This window comes from Aquarana catesbeiana, linkage group LG13, assembly GCF_042186555.1.
Source record: "Aquarana catesbeiana isolate 2022-GZ linkage group LG13, ASM4218655v1, whole genome shotgun sequence".
NCBI lineage: Eukaryota > Metazoa > Chordata > Amphibia > Anura > Ranidae > Aquarana > Aquarana catesbeiana.
In genome coordinates, this window is record NC_133336.1 from 196942411 (window position 1) to 196956293 (window position 13883).

The window sequence follows — 13883 nt, forward strand, 5'->3', positions numbered from 1 at the left end:
CAGAGAGTCCCTCTCCACCTGATTCCTCCGAAGAGGAATCATTCGTCCCATCCCGATCCTCTGAAAGGGATTCATCTCCTTTATCCCAGAGCTCCTCAGTCTGAGGGTCTTGGGGAACAGAGGAAAGCCTAGTGCGTTTTCTTCCACTGAGTGAAGACGTAATCACGGCCATTAATCTTTCCTCTAGACCATTAATGGTTGAGGAAAAAACCTCTTGTGTAATATATACAGGGGCTGAAGTGCCAGAAGCAGGTGTAGCCCCTGACCCCGATGGCTCTCCCTGGCTAGCCATCCCTGGCCCATCTTTAGGGGGGGAGGATGCTGCCGACAGGGGGCCCTCAGAACCTGAATGAGATCCCCTAGTGTCTCTGGTTCCTGGGGTGCTTGAACCTCTTCTACCCATAGTGCAAAGCAACAAGGTGTGAGGTATACAAATGAACACTGCCCGCTGAGCGATGTAGTCTGGCTAAAAGCCTTGCTACCCAATGCTCAGTCTGGTGTTACTTCAGTAAATGCTGCCTAGGAGAATGCCTGTGTCCCACCTTACATGCGACCGTCAACTCTGTGTCTCTCAGAAGGCTGAGTGCACCTGTACAGAGTGCCTTTAATAGCCTGCAGCTGGCCTGAGTGGGAGTCTAAACACTCTGTGCTGACATCCCGCCCCCCTCCCCCCCCCCCTTGAGTTTTGAAAAAAACGAGCGCTTCCCGCGCTGCCGACTCTCCTGTCATGCTTCTGGAGAAAAGGCTGGGGATGGGGGGGGGATGGGGGGGGGGGGGGGGGAGGGAGGGAGGCTGGTAACAAGATCTGCCTGAACGGCTATCTTCAGAGATGGTGGCCATTAGGCCGCAGAGCCCGGGTGGTATAACCACTTTCTAGACCCCTGTGGCCCCTCTCTAGCCTGGGGGGGGAACATTCAAACATGAGAAATCCCCCTTTCCACCTTACCTGCTTGCAGCCTGCTTTGAGATGCTGGGACATAATCAGCACTGAACACCTGAGACAGTCAGTCAGCATGTGTAGGTTTGTGCTCTTGGCAGCCCCCGGTGGTCACAATAGGCATAGCATGCATTTACCTTAAAGGAGAAAAGCCACTAGAACTCAAAAATTCTGTGGAATCTCCTCTTACCTTATCCAGCCGCAGGGTGCTGTTTACACAGACCCAATCTTCACCTCTCACGGTGGGCTCCGTTTGAAAAAACCGTCAGAGACTGGGGCCCCCATCAGTAGGGGGATCCAACAGTTCTGGGACCGTAAAGCACCTCGCCAGAAATTAGGAAGTTTAAAGCCATTTTCTGATCTGCGGGGTCCAGCTCTCTAAAAAGAGAAGCATTACGGGTAAAACCTCGTTTCTTTGGACACGAGGCCCGGGTACCATTCAATTCGGCCATGAAAAGACACTTTGAATGGATCCGGTTCGCCTGGCTTGCCCCAGTATAGGATCTTAGGATATTCCCTTTGGAGCTCAGCACAGGACATCTTTACACGTCCATCACCTAAGACACTGGCGTAAAAACTGAGGTATCCCTGCAAGGGGGAGGGATTATATAGGGGGTTGAACTTCCTGATAGGGTGTGCCAGTGTCCAATCACCAGTGATACCTATATAACCCATCAGTAATTACTGTGGCTCTGTGTCCCGTGATGTTCAAGAAAGAAAGTTCAACTTTGGTCTCATCTGACCAGAGCACCTTCTTCCACATGTTTGCTGTGTCCCCCACATGGCGTCTCACAAACTGCAAACAGAACTTCTTATGACTTTCTTTCAGCAATGGCTTTCTTCTTGCCACTCTTCCATAAAGGCCAGATTTGTGGAGAGCACGACTAATATACTAAGATTCTCCCACCTGAGCTGTGGATCTCTGCAGAGATCTCTGTGCAACTCCTCCAGAGTTACCATGGGCCTCTTGGCTGTTTCTCTAATGAATGCTCTCCTTGCTCAGCCTGTCAGTTTAGGTGGACGGCCATGTCTTGGTAGGTTTGCAGTTGTGCCATACTCTTTCCATTTTCAGATGATGGACTGAACAGTACTCTGTAAGATGTTCAAAGCTTGGGATATTTTTTTATAACCTAACCCTGCTTTAGAACTTCCCCACAACTTCATCCCTGACCTGTCTGGTGTGTTCCTTGGCCTTCATGATGCTGTTTGTTCACTAAGGTTCTCTAACAAACCACCGAGGGCTTCACAGAACAGCTGTATTTATACTGAGATTAAATTACACACAGGTGGACTCCATTTACTAATTAGGTTACTTCTGATGGCAATTGGTTCCACTAGATTTTAGTTAGGTATCAGAGTAAAGGGGGCTGAATACAAATGCACGCCACACTTTTCACATATTTATCTGTAAAAAATGTTGAAAACCATTTATCTTTTTCCTCCTGCTTCACAATTATGTGCCACTTTGTGTTGGTCTATCACATAAAATACGTTTACGTTTTTGGTTGTAACATTATTTATATTATAATATATTATATTTAATATACACACACACACAGTGTATTTTTATATATATTTTCTATTAGGTGTGGAGGTCTAGAGACCGCCATACCCGATGCAAGGAGCATAGGGTGAGTCACATGTCCCTTTATACTTATATTCTTTGCTCTCTACGGCTGAATGGATCAGTGCAGGAGGGAATGAAATGTGAGCATGTGCTACTGAGTGGGGGGCAATTAAAGCAAATTTATTGCTTTGCCCTTGAGTAGCAGAGCAAAAATTTAACTTGGTACACGTCCCACAATGTTAAAAAGTCATGCATTTGCATTACAAGCGACCAAGACGGACCATCCCTCTCACCTTATGGAGGTCTTCTTCTCTGGACTTTGGGAACTTCTGACTTAAAGAATGTTTCAAGACTTTTCCTATGTAACGCATCCCGTAACTACAAAGTTGAAAAATAAAGAAATTATTGAAAATCCAGCAAACTAAAATGCCTTATTTATAGAACAGTCATCCTCGGCATTTAGATATATGGAATAAGAAACATTAAGCTTGTCAAAATAATATTCTGGCCTCTAAGGACTTTTGATTAACTGCACCCAACTGACTTCCTGCAGTAGGGATAGTACTACCATCAAGATGTCAGAATACTTACGGGATCTGATCAACGTTTGCGACGATGGTTGAAAAAAATTTGTCCGTTATGGCAATGAGATTACGGATAGAAATATCTAGACGTCTTTGAACCTCAGAATGAGTGAGGGCCTGCTCTGGTGTGACATCGTATGGGAGAGTGCTGCAAGATGGAAAAGAAGGGGGTCATTGCATATTTGCAGTTGTGGACACCAGACCTTTTCACCTATGTGACTGTTGAGACATCCCATTTCAAAACCAGGACCATAAAATACTCTACTTTTCTAGGAAGGCTTTCCACAAAATTTTGGAGGTTGTCTGTGGAAACTTGTGCCCATTCTGCCAAAAGTATATTTGTGAGGTTAGGTACTGATGTTGGATGAGAGGACCTGGTTTACAATCAGATTTTCATTTCATCCCAAAGGTGTTCAAGTAGGCTTAAGATCAGGCTTTGTGTAGGTCACTTGAGTTCCTCCACACCAAACTGGTCAAACTCTGATTTTATGTAGCTGGCCACCATTTATAAGGTCAGGTACGGATGCTGGCTGAGGTGGTTTGCCATCGGCATTCCAACTCAATCCAAAAGGTGTTGGGTGTCCTGCACAGAGCCATGACCTCAACCCTACTCAACACCATTTGGATTGAGTTGGAATGCCAATGGAAAGTCTGGTCTTCTCACCTAACATCAGTACCTGACCTTATAAATGGTGGCTGGCTCCATAAAGTCAGGGTTTGACCAGTTTGGTCTGGAAGGAACTCAAATGGCCTACACAGAGCATGGACCTTAACCCTATTCGTGCTCCTCCACACCAAACCCATCAAACCATGCATCTATGGAGTGGACTTTACACATAGGGCACAGTCATGCTGGAATAGTAAAGCGCCATCTCCAAACTGTTACCACAAGGTTGGAAACACTAAAAGCTGCTATATAGTTTATGGTCATCTCCATCAAGCAGGTGGAAATTTCCTCAACTCACCTCTTCTTCCCAGTCTGCGTCTCCACTTGGTTGACCCAGCCCTTGTAGATCTCCACCGGGTTGATCCGAATGTTTATGGCTTTGTCCTGCAAAAACCTCCTTCACCACGTTCCCCAGAATTTGTCTCAGGGCATTTTGCCCCCGAGCACTGCGGTAAAAGCTGACCAGTAAACGTATGACTGTCGCGTTTCCAGTTATGATGTCTTGAATTCTGTCTACCTTGGAGCTGAGAAGATAAAAAAAAAGAATGAAAAAAAGAATTAAAAAAATATTAAAGCTTTAGGATCCTAAATTTAAAGCGGTTGTATACCCGCACATCAAAAAAAAAAAAATACCCTGCAAGGCAAAGGCATAATGAGCTTGTATGCACTACATACAAGCTCATTAAGAAATACTTACCTTAGATCGAAGCCCCATATCGCAGCCCGATCCACGTCGAGGGAGCTGACATCTTGCCCTCAATGTTTCTTCTGGGTTTGCGGGCTCCGGCGCTGTGAGTGGCCGGAGCCACGATGACGTCACTCCTGCGCATGCACGCGGGAGTCTTCTTCCCGGCAAGGTCCGGCAGCGTCTGCCGGACCTTCAGCGTGCATGCGCCGCTTATTTCAGCGGCTGCATGCAAAGGGAATATTTCCTAAACCGTATAGGTTTAGGAGATATTAAATTTTACCTACAGGTAAGCCTCATCATAGGCTTACCTGTAGGTAAAAATGACAAATTAGGGTATACAACCACTTTAAAGACATTTTATATTTACAGCAAATTTTCCTACGAGGGGCTGCCATTGCCAATTGCCTTCTGATGCGGCTAGTTGTCTGGCAAGTACACTGACCATGCTGGGTTCAATAAAGTTTAAGTCGCTGGCCTGGAACCAAAATGCCGATCTGCGGTGGTAATATGCTGCGTTTTAACACTTAACTGGCCGCTCCCCTAAAGCAAAAGGGGTTCTAGGCTGCTTCAAACGGGACCTCTCTACAGTCTGCACTGCAGAATCAGTGGACCTAAAGTCTAGGAGTAGACAATGCACAGCCCCATAGATGACTGCAGAACTTTGTCTAAACTGCAACAATGTGCCCAAAAAGCACATCCTGGTGACAACCTGGCTAGACCATTTAGATGCCTCCTGGGAGATTGAGGTCATCAGGTCGCTCCTCCCCCCCCCCCCCCCAAAAAAAAAATCTGTCCCGCCCTCTTACGTTATCTCCTCCTGCAGGGCAGTGCGGAATAACTTGAGCAGCAGGTAGGCCTCTCTGCGGTTGGAGGCGTAGTTGTAGAGGGTGAAGGTCACAGATTCCATGAACTTGGTGGATTTGTTTTGTGGCATCTGGAAGATCAGTTTAGCCATATATTCCGGAAGGGTCTGAAAACAGGAGCACAAACATTGAGGACCATTTTATTGTTAAAAGACATGTGATAACTAAGAGTGAACTGTGACCACATCCATACGAATCAGGAGAGAGGCTGGTCACACACTAATAGATGTAATGATGTAATTGATGTAATGAACATTCTTAAGATTTTCTCTTTTTTTATGGGCAATATACAAAATAAATGCTGGCAACGCTTTTTCAGATCCTAAAATTCTGCAGACTGTGCGCCTAAGCCTCACCACCCTGACGTTTAGGAAGCATACCGACAATGATGATGCCCACCAAGTGTGCGCTCCCATCACTATATCCCACAATGCAATGCATATGCCTCGCTCTATAGGCCCCCTATGCATCATGATGGAAGACGTGATGAGAATGCCGGAGCTTCTACCTGCACAGCAAAATTTGCAGAAGGCATCTGGATTTATTGGGCAAATTAGCATATAAATGAAAAAAAAAAAAAAAAATTCTCCAAAAAGAAAATAAATTGTGTTGAAGTGTAGGTAAATCTTAATATATTTCTTATTTGTCCGCTACATACAGTGGGGACGGAAAGTATTCAGACCCCCTTAAATTTTTTCACTTTTTGTTATATTGCAGCCATTTGCTAAAATCATTTAAGTTCATTTTTTTCCTCATTAATGTACACACAGCACCCCATATTGACAGAAAAACACAGAATTGTTGACATTTTTGCAGATTTATTAAAAAAGAAAAAACTGAAATATCACATGGTCCTAAGTATTCAGACCCTTGTAGTTATCATGTCGGATTTTCCTGATTGCAATATTTCAGGAAAATACCACAATGCGTCCACTTGATTGAGCTGGTGATCAGAGGAAATGCACACATTAGTCACATTATGGGGATTATTTGCAACGACAGAGACAGTCACCTAGCTTTTTTTTTTTTTTTAATTTTAAATGAACAGACCCCTATGTATTAGCAGAACCAAAACATAAAAAAAAAAAAAAAAATAATAATAATAATACACACATACATATATAGTGGGACCCCATCATGCAGCAATATGCGCTGTGATTGGTGGACGGGTTCACTCACCTGCAGCAGGTAGAAGAGGTGTTGATAGGCTTCCAGCTTCTGCCTCTTCTCCTTGCTCAGAGACTTTAACCCTTTCTGCTTATCGATGGCCATCAGGTCAGACAGCTGCTCTTTGTTCTTCCTGGTCAGCTTCTTGCAGTGAGAAACCACTTCCTGTAAAAAAAAAAAAAAAAACAAAAAAACCACCGCAGGCTCGTCACACCCCGAAATAAGAAATACCATTATTACATATGTAGACGCTTCTCCTGCTTTTTCTTACACAAGGGTTGCGCTTTACTGCCCATTCTCACAATAATAGCCTATGGGTGAGCCGACTCACTAAAAACAACGCACTCCCCTGTGTGGCTGACATCTTCATTTCTTTAAATGGCTAACCTGTTATACTAATAATACAATTAACGAGCGGTTGACCCTGAAGGGTGACCCTATTAATAAAGGGAGTTGTTCAAGTCCTGATATAAGGAGCAGTACCAGTCCCCCGAAACGCGTTGCTACCTAGAGTCTTTTATTCTAACTTCTAATCAGAATCAGCTTTTATTTGAATAATTAATTCTTGGTGTAGCCCTTCAATCTCAGGATCTAGTCTGACACAGGACTGAGGCTGCATTCACACCTCAGCGTAGCGTCTTTGACCTTTTTTTTTTTTTGCACAATTTTGGCACGTTTATGAGCGACTTGCGTGATTTTATACAGCGTATTTGAGCTTTGGCATTTTATTAATAGTCAATAGAGAAAACTCATCTGTTGCTAGATATTTCATCTTTTTTAGCTTTTATTTTTTATTATCATTTTTCTTCATTTATTATTATTATTATTTTTCATTAGGGTAAGGGGTTAGTGTTAAGGTAAGGTTAGGATTAGGATTTGGGGTTATTTATCAGTATTTTTTTGTTAGGGTGTTAATACTAATATTACTACTGTAAAATAAATACACAAATAAAAATAATCATAACTAAATATATGAATATGAAGTAGTAATAATAAATAATTAACTAACTCCTAACCTTAACCCTTAACCCCTAAAAAAATAAAAAATAACTAACACTCTAACACAAAATACAATTATTATTCTTTTTATTATTATTTAATAATATATAATTTTTTTTTTTTTTTGTTCGGGTTTGGGTGATAATTTAATATTTTAAGGTTAGGGGTATTATTTATGTATTACATATTGATTTATTTAATGATTGTTAGTTATTTGTGTATTTATTCATACATTACTATTTTGTTTTAAAAAATTTTCCTTTGAAGGAAAAAAAAAAAAAAAGAAATCGCACCAAAACGTGTGAACGTGCGCATAAAAAAAAAAAAAAAAAAAAAATTCTATAGGAATGAAAACACCCCAAAAACGCTCAAACCTGCCCAATTTGAACTACAAAAAGCTCCAGAACTTTTTTGAGCTTCAGGCGTTTTATCTTGGAGTGGAGATGTGAACCATCTCTATAAAGAATTATTGATTATTTCTCCTCCAGCGTTTTGGAGCTTCAAGCCAAGAACTGCTGAGGTGTGAATGGGGCCCTAAGGCTTCGGCCCTGGCATTCACTTACCTGCCCCAGACCTTGTCAGGAAAGGCCCACCTACCTGCAAGGTAATCCTATTTTTCACCAGGAGGCCGATCTTGATGTCCATGAGGTTGAGGTCGTTCTCCAGGCGTTGATTGGATCGGATTTTCTTCACCACCTCCTCCCGTAGCTTCATGACTTCTCTCTCCTCCCAGAAATCCCTCTCGCTCTGCTCCATGAGGTGGGCAAACTTCCGCAGGACGTAGAGTGGGGGGTTCGTGGCATGGACTGTGAGGAAAAAAAAAAAAACAGGGTACAATGCAGATGCCATGGTTTACGCGTTTCACCTAATTTAGCAATACTATAATGTTGTTTCGGCGGGGAAAGCGGCCATGTTGTCCTAATACTTTCTGTCCTAGGGTGACAACTCTGCTTCTCCATGGATACAGTACAGCATGTGAGTGTTTGTCACCGTAGGACAGGGAGTGGCCTCTGAGCTTCTGCTGTCAACTTGAGGATGAATTACTCCACAGTGCTAGCTGCTATAGAGGTCAGTGAGGGTTTTATTTTAAATCTGAGGCCTAATCTTATATTTTGTCTTCCCTTGTCCCCTCTCATCGACATGCTATGCCATTTTTCCTTTCATTCCTTATTTCACACCAAGTGACATACTGGGTCTCCATGCTTCTCTATGCAATGCAGGCCGCTCGTGACTGGTGGAAAGGACCAGCAGAGAAGGATGGAGTTCAGATTTAAAGTACAGGGTTTACCCTAAAAAACATGGAGGCCCTTACCCAGCATCCTGTAGTCTCCTCGGGCTTTGGTTGCTCGGAAGGCAGCTTGGATTTTAATCACACTCGCGACCTGCAATGAGAGAGGCGTCACATGTTAGGGGAGCCCAGAATTATTTCTTGATGTAGCGCCCCCTACAGGACCATCCCGGGGATTGTTATACCCCCACCAGACACAAGCTGAAAATTTTAGGGATGACTCACATTCCTCCGGAAATAGCGGAGCCTCTCGCGATACTTCTTGCGGGCGAGCCACATTCTGACAAATGATTGGATCTAAGTGTAGACAGAGGGAGGAGTCACAACCCATTCCTAGGACATACATTATATATATATGAAAAGGAAGAAGAGAGGGAAAAGGAAGGAAGAAGAGAGGGGAAAAGGAAGGCGAGAGAAAGGGAAAAGAAGGGAAGCGGAAGGCGAGAGAAAAGGGAAGGAGAAAGAAGGGAGGGGGAAGGAGAAAGAAGGGAGGGGGAAGGAGAAAGAAGGGAGGGGGAAGGAGAAAGAAGGGAGGGGGAAGGAGAAAGAAGGGAGGGGGAAGGAGAAGGGAGGGGGAAGGAGAAGGGAGGGGGAAGGAGAAAGAAGGGAGGGGGAAGGAGAAGGAAGGGGGAAGGAGAAGGGAGGGGGAAGAAGAAAAAGATAGGGGAGGATCGGGAGGTGAAGGAGGGAGAAGGAAAAATAAGGAAGAAGGGAGGGAAAAAAAAAAAAAAAAAGGGAAGAAGAAGGAGGGAGGGGAAAAAAAAAAAAAAAAAAAAGGGAAGAAGAAGAAGGAGGGAGGGAAAATAAAGGGGAAGAAGGAGGGGAGAAGTGAAGAAGAGGGGAAAGGGGAAGAAGGAGGGAAAGGGGAAGAAGGGAAGGAGGGAGAAGGGGGGAAAGGGGAAGAAGGGAAGGAGGGAGAAGGGGGGAAAGGGGAAGAAGGGGCGGAGAAGGGAAGAAGGTGGGAGAAAGGAAGAAGGGGGGATAAGGTTAGAAGGAAAGGGGAGGGAGGGGGGAGAAGGGAAGAAGGAAAAGGGAGGAAGGGGGGAGAAGAGAAGAAGGAAAAGGGAGGAAGGGGGAAGGAGGAGGGAGGAGGGAGGAGGGAAGAAGGAAAGGAGGGAGAAGGGGGGAAGGAGGGAGAAGGGGGGAAGGAGGGAGAAGGGGGGAAGGAGGGAGAAGGGGGGAAGGGAAAGGAAGGGGAGAAGGGAAAGGAAGGGGAGAAGGGAAAGGAAGGGGAGAAGGGAAAGGAAGGGGAGAAGGGAAAGGAAGAGGAGAAGGGAAAGGAAGGGGAGAAGGGAAAGGAAGGGGAGAATCAAATAGGAGGTTTCACCTTAATGACGGCTTTGACATTCCTGTATAAATAGTTCAGTCTCTGCAGATAGGCTCTTCGCTGGCTGTATCCTCTCCAGTGGGCCTGTTAGCACAAAAAAAGCAACATACAATTGTGAATATATTTAGCCCATAAATCATCAGTAGATCACAGTACCCCTTTGCTGCCTTTTTTCCCCCCAGAAGGACGGCATTATCTTTGCTTAGTAATCAACCACAGTCATCATCATCTTCCCCCTGCACTGAGATACTGGCCAAGTTCCTGTTCCTTGTGATAAAATTACAACGTACAGTCTGAGTGATCAATTGAGGAAGATAATGGACTTAAAGTGGATCATCATGCATGTTAGGTAATGTAAACAACTTCGAGGTATTTATTAACTCACAGGAGATCACCCTAAAATGCTTAGTCTTCTTTTTCTCCAGGGCCACCATCTACTTCAGGAGTTGAGATGCTAGCTCAGAGATGATACAGTCCTGTAAACCCCGGGGGGACCTATACAGTTCTTGGCCGTGTTTACACATGTCTGACACAGATCAGCCCCCTGCTGCAGCCCTCTTCCTTGCTACAAAGTTACAATGTACAGTGCAAGTGAAAGAGGAGACTGAGGAAATGCTTCCTCCAGCCTGCAGCAGACTGATGATATCGTCCCAGTCTAGAGAAAGACACTGAATATTGCTATTAAAAAGGGAAGCTTTATTGAAACCAATACTGTTGCTGTATTTTGTGACATCAGGAATTTATTCATAGACTTATGAAACATCCATATTAATAGCAGAATGCATACACGATTAAAAATCTTTTGCATAACAAGAAAATGGTTTGAGGGCAGGGCTTGCTGCTGTTGTGTATCCATTGGCTGCCTGGTGACTATTTTGCATAGCGGCATTGGGTACCTGTATGAGGGTGATGGCCGGCACTTGTCTGTGCAGCAGGTGCATGCGCTCCGAGAAGGCCTTGCGGATCAGATAGCCTCTCATGCGAGCCTGCAGCTTCACCACAATGTCCGTATTGGCCTGCCACTGCTTCTCCCGCTGGAAGCTGCTCGTCACCCGGGTGATCACCGACTGAAAGATACAGAAATACAGGTGTTCACCTACAGCCTGATGAGACTAATATAGCAAACCAGTGCACATGTCCACATGGAGTGTTCCTTTAAGAGTCCTGACCTGGATCTCCTCCCGGGACAGATGGGTGGTGTGGGGGTTAAAGTCTGGCGGCTGATCCCACGTGCCCTCGAACGTGCGCAGATGGAAGTAGTAATCCCCTCTCTGCTTCACCTTGTGTCTCACCCAGTAATTTTTCACATCGCCTGCACATGACAAACACAAGAGGGCAGTAATGAGTAAAACAGAATACAGCGGTGTCACCTTTCCACCCCCAGTCTGTGATCTCCTAAAATGTGAGAGCGAGATGGATGTCCCTACAAGACAACGCCGCCCACACAGGGAGATATAACAACTAAATACATGGGGGGCTTGAACCGCATACACAGGGCGGTACTAAATCCACCTACTTAGGGAGAGGTAGGGGTGACTAGAGATGCCCTCTGTACGTTGCGCACTCCTGAACCCTGCCCTCTGTATGATGCGCACCCCTGAACCCTGCCCTCTGTACGTAGCCCGCCCCTAAAACCTGCCCTCTGTACGTAGCGCACCCCTGAAACCTGCCCTCTGTACGTAGCGCACCCCTGAAACGTGCCCTCTGTACGTAGTGCACCCCTGAACTCTGCAGGTAGCCCACCCCTGAACCCTGCCCTCTGTATGTAGACAACCCCTCAACCCTGCAGGTAGCCCACCCCTGAACCCTGCCCTCTGTATGTAGACAACCCCTCAACCCTGCAGGTAGCCCACCCCTGAACCCTGCCCTCTGTATGTAGACAACCCCTCAACCCTGCAGGTAGCCCACCCCTGAACCCTGCCCTCTGTATGTAGACAACCCCTCAACCCTGCAGGTAGCCCACCCCTGAACCCTGCCCTCTGTATGTAGACAACCCCTCAACCCTGCACGTAGCCCACCCCTGAACCCTGCCCTCTGTATGTAGACAACCCCTCAACCCTGCACGTAGCCCACCCCTGAACCCTGCCCTCTGTATGTAGACAACCCCTCAACCCTGCAGGTAGCCCACCCCTGAACCCTGCCCTCTGTATGTAGACAACCCCTCAACCCTGCAGGTAGCCCACCCCGGAACCCTGCCCTCTGTATGTAGACAACCCCTCAACCCTGCACGTAGCCCACCCCGGAACCCTGCCCTCTGTATGTAGACAACCCCTCAACCCTGCACGTAGCCCACCCCTGAACCCTGCCCTCTGTATGTAGACAACCCCTCAACCCTGCACGTAGCCCACCCCTGAACCCTGCCCTCTGTATGTAGACAACCCCTCAACCCTGCACGTAGCCCACCCCTGAACCCTGCCCTCTGTATGTAGACAACCCCTCAACCCTGCACGTAGCCCACCCCTGAACCCTGCCCTCTGTATGTAGACAACCCCTGCCCTCTGCACCTAGCCCACCCCTGAACCCTGCCCTCTGCACCTAGCCCACCCCTGAACCCTGCCCTCTGCACCTAGCCCACCCCTACGCAGCGCACTCCTGGAATCCCGCACGCAGCGCACTCCTGGAACCCCGGCACTCTGTGCACGTAGCGCACTCCTGGAACCCCGCACTCTGTGCACGTAGCGCACTCCTGGAACCCCGCACTCTGTGCACGTAGCGCACTCCTGGAACCCCGCACTCTGTGCACGTAGCGCACTCCTGGAACCCCGCACTCTGTGCACGTAGCGCACTCCTGGAACCCCGCACTCTGTGCACGTAGCGCACTCCTGGAACCCCGCACTCTGTGCACGTAGCGCACTCCTGGAACCCCGCACTCTGTGCACGTAGCGCACTCCTGGAACCCCGCACTCTGTGCACGTAGCGCACTCCTGGAACCCCGCACTCTGTGCACGTAGCGCACTCCTGGAACCCCGCACTCTGTGCACGTAGCGCACTCCTGGAACCCCGCACTCTGTGCACGTAGCGCACTCCTGGAACCCCGCACTCTGTGCATGTAGCGCACTCCTGGAACCCCGCACTCTGTGCACGTAGCGCACTCCTGGAACCCCGCACTCTGTGCACGTAGCGCACTCCTGGAACCCTGCACTCTGTGCACGTAGCGCACCCCAAATACAAATTGGGCCTTTGAGGGCAACCATAATGCTGATACAGCCTGCAATAAAATGGACACCCCTGACCCAGATAATTCTGCTTTCAGGTTTTTTCACGCAGGAAGTCCAGAGCGAGCGGAGATTGTACCTCTTTTCTTCTTCGAGTTCATAATGCTGTTTAGTTCTCCTTGATAAGTATCTGCGCAGTCTGTCACCACCCCGCACAGCATGGCGTCTGGATTCCGGAGGACACGCAAGGTCTGAGACGCTCTTCCTTCCTTGATGGCCTGATTAATGGCCGCAATTCCCAAGGCCACTAAGAGGACAAGAAAATACATGTAGACCGATTGTCTCATTCACAGGAACAGGGATGGCAAAATACAAAGCTGGTTAAACCTCAGATTTAAAATAGGACCCTTACTGACCTCTGTAGCTGCAGGCACTGTGGAGCAATTAGCTTTTAACAAAATGTTTTTAAAAAGGTTCCTTTTATCATAAGGCTTACTCACTTTTCCGGGCTCTGGCATTCTCTTGATTTGCTTGCAAAACCCCCTGCTGGATTTCTTCTAACCAGAGAACAGCGGAGCCGTCCCTCGTCGCCTAAACAAGACGCTTGTGAGTCTAAACGGCTGAGAACATACGATATACTA

The 13883-nt window shown here is 46.8% G+C and overlaps 1 protein-coding gene across 1 annotated transcript in view; it reads right to left on the minus strand.

Annotated features, from left to right (window-relative positions):
* The window catches only part of IQGAP3 (IQ motif containing GTPase activating protein 3), a 49834-nt gene that overhangs the window by 16130 nt on the left and 19821 nt on the right, over window positions 1–13883 (minus strand). Inside the window, 14 exon segments of the mRNA XM_073610237.1 lie at window positions 2798–2882; window positions 3096–3236; window positions 4054–4145; window positions 4147–4279; window positions 5250–5413; window positions 6486–6638; window positions 8070–8278; window positions 8785–8854; window positions 8986–9057; window positions 10088–10171; window positions 10984–11154; window positions 11257–11399; window positions 13382–13549; window positions 13743–13833. Coding sequence (XP_073466338.1) covers window positions 2798–2882; window positions 3096–3236; window positions 4054–4145; window positions 4147–4279; window positions 5250–5413; window positions 6486–6638; window positions 8070–8278; window positions 8785–8854; window positions 8986–9057; window positions 10088–10171; window positions 10984–11154; window positions 11257–11399; window positions 13382–13549; window positions 13743–13833 — 1776 coding nt within the window.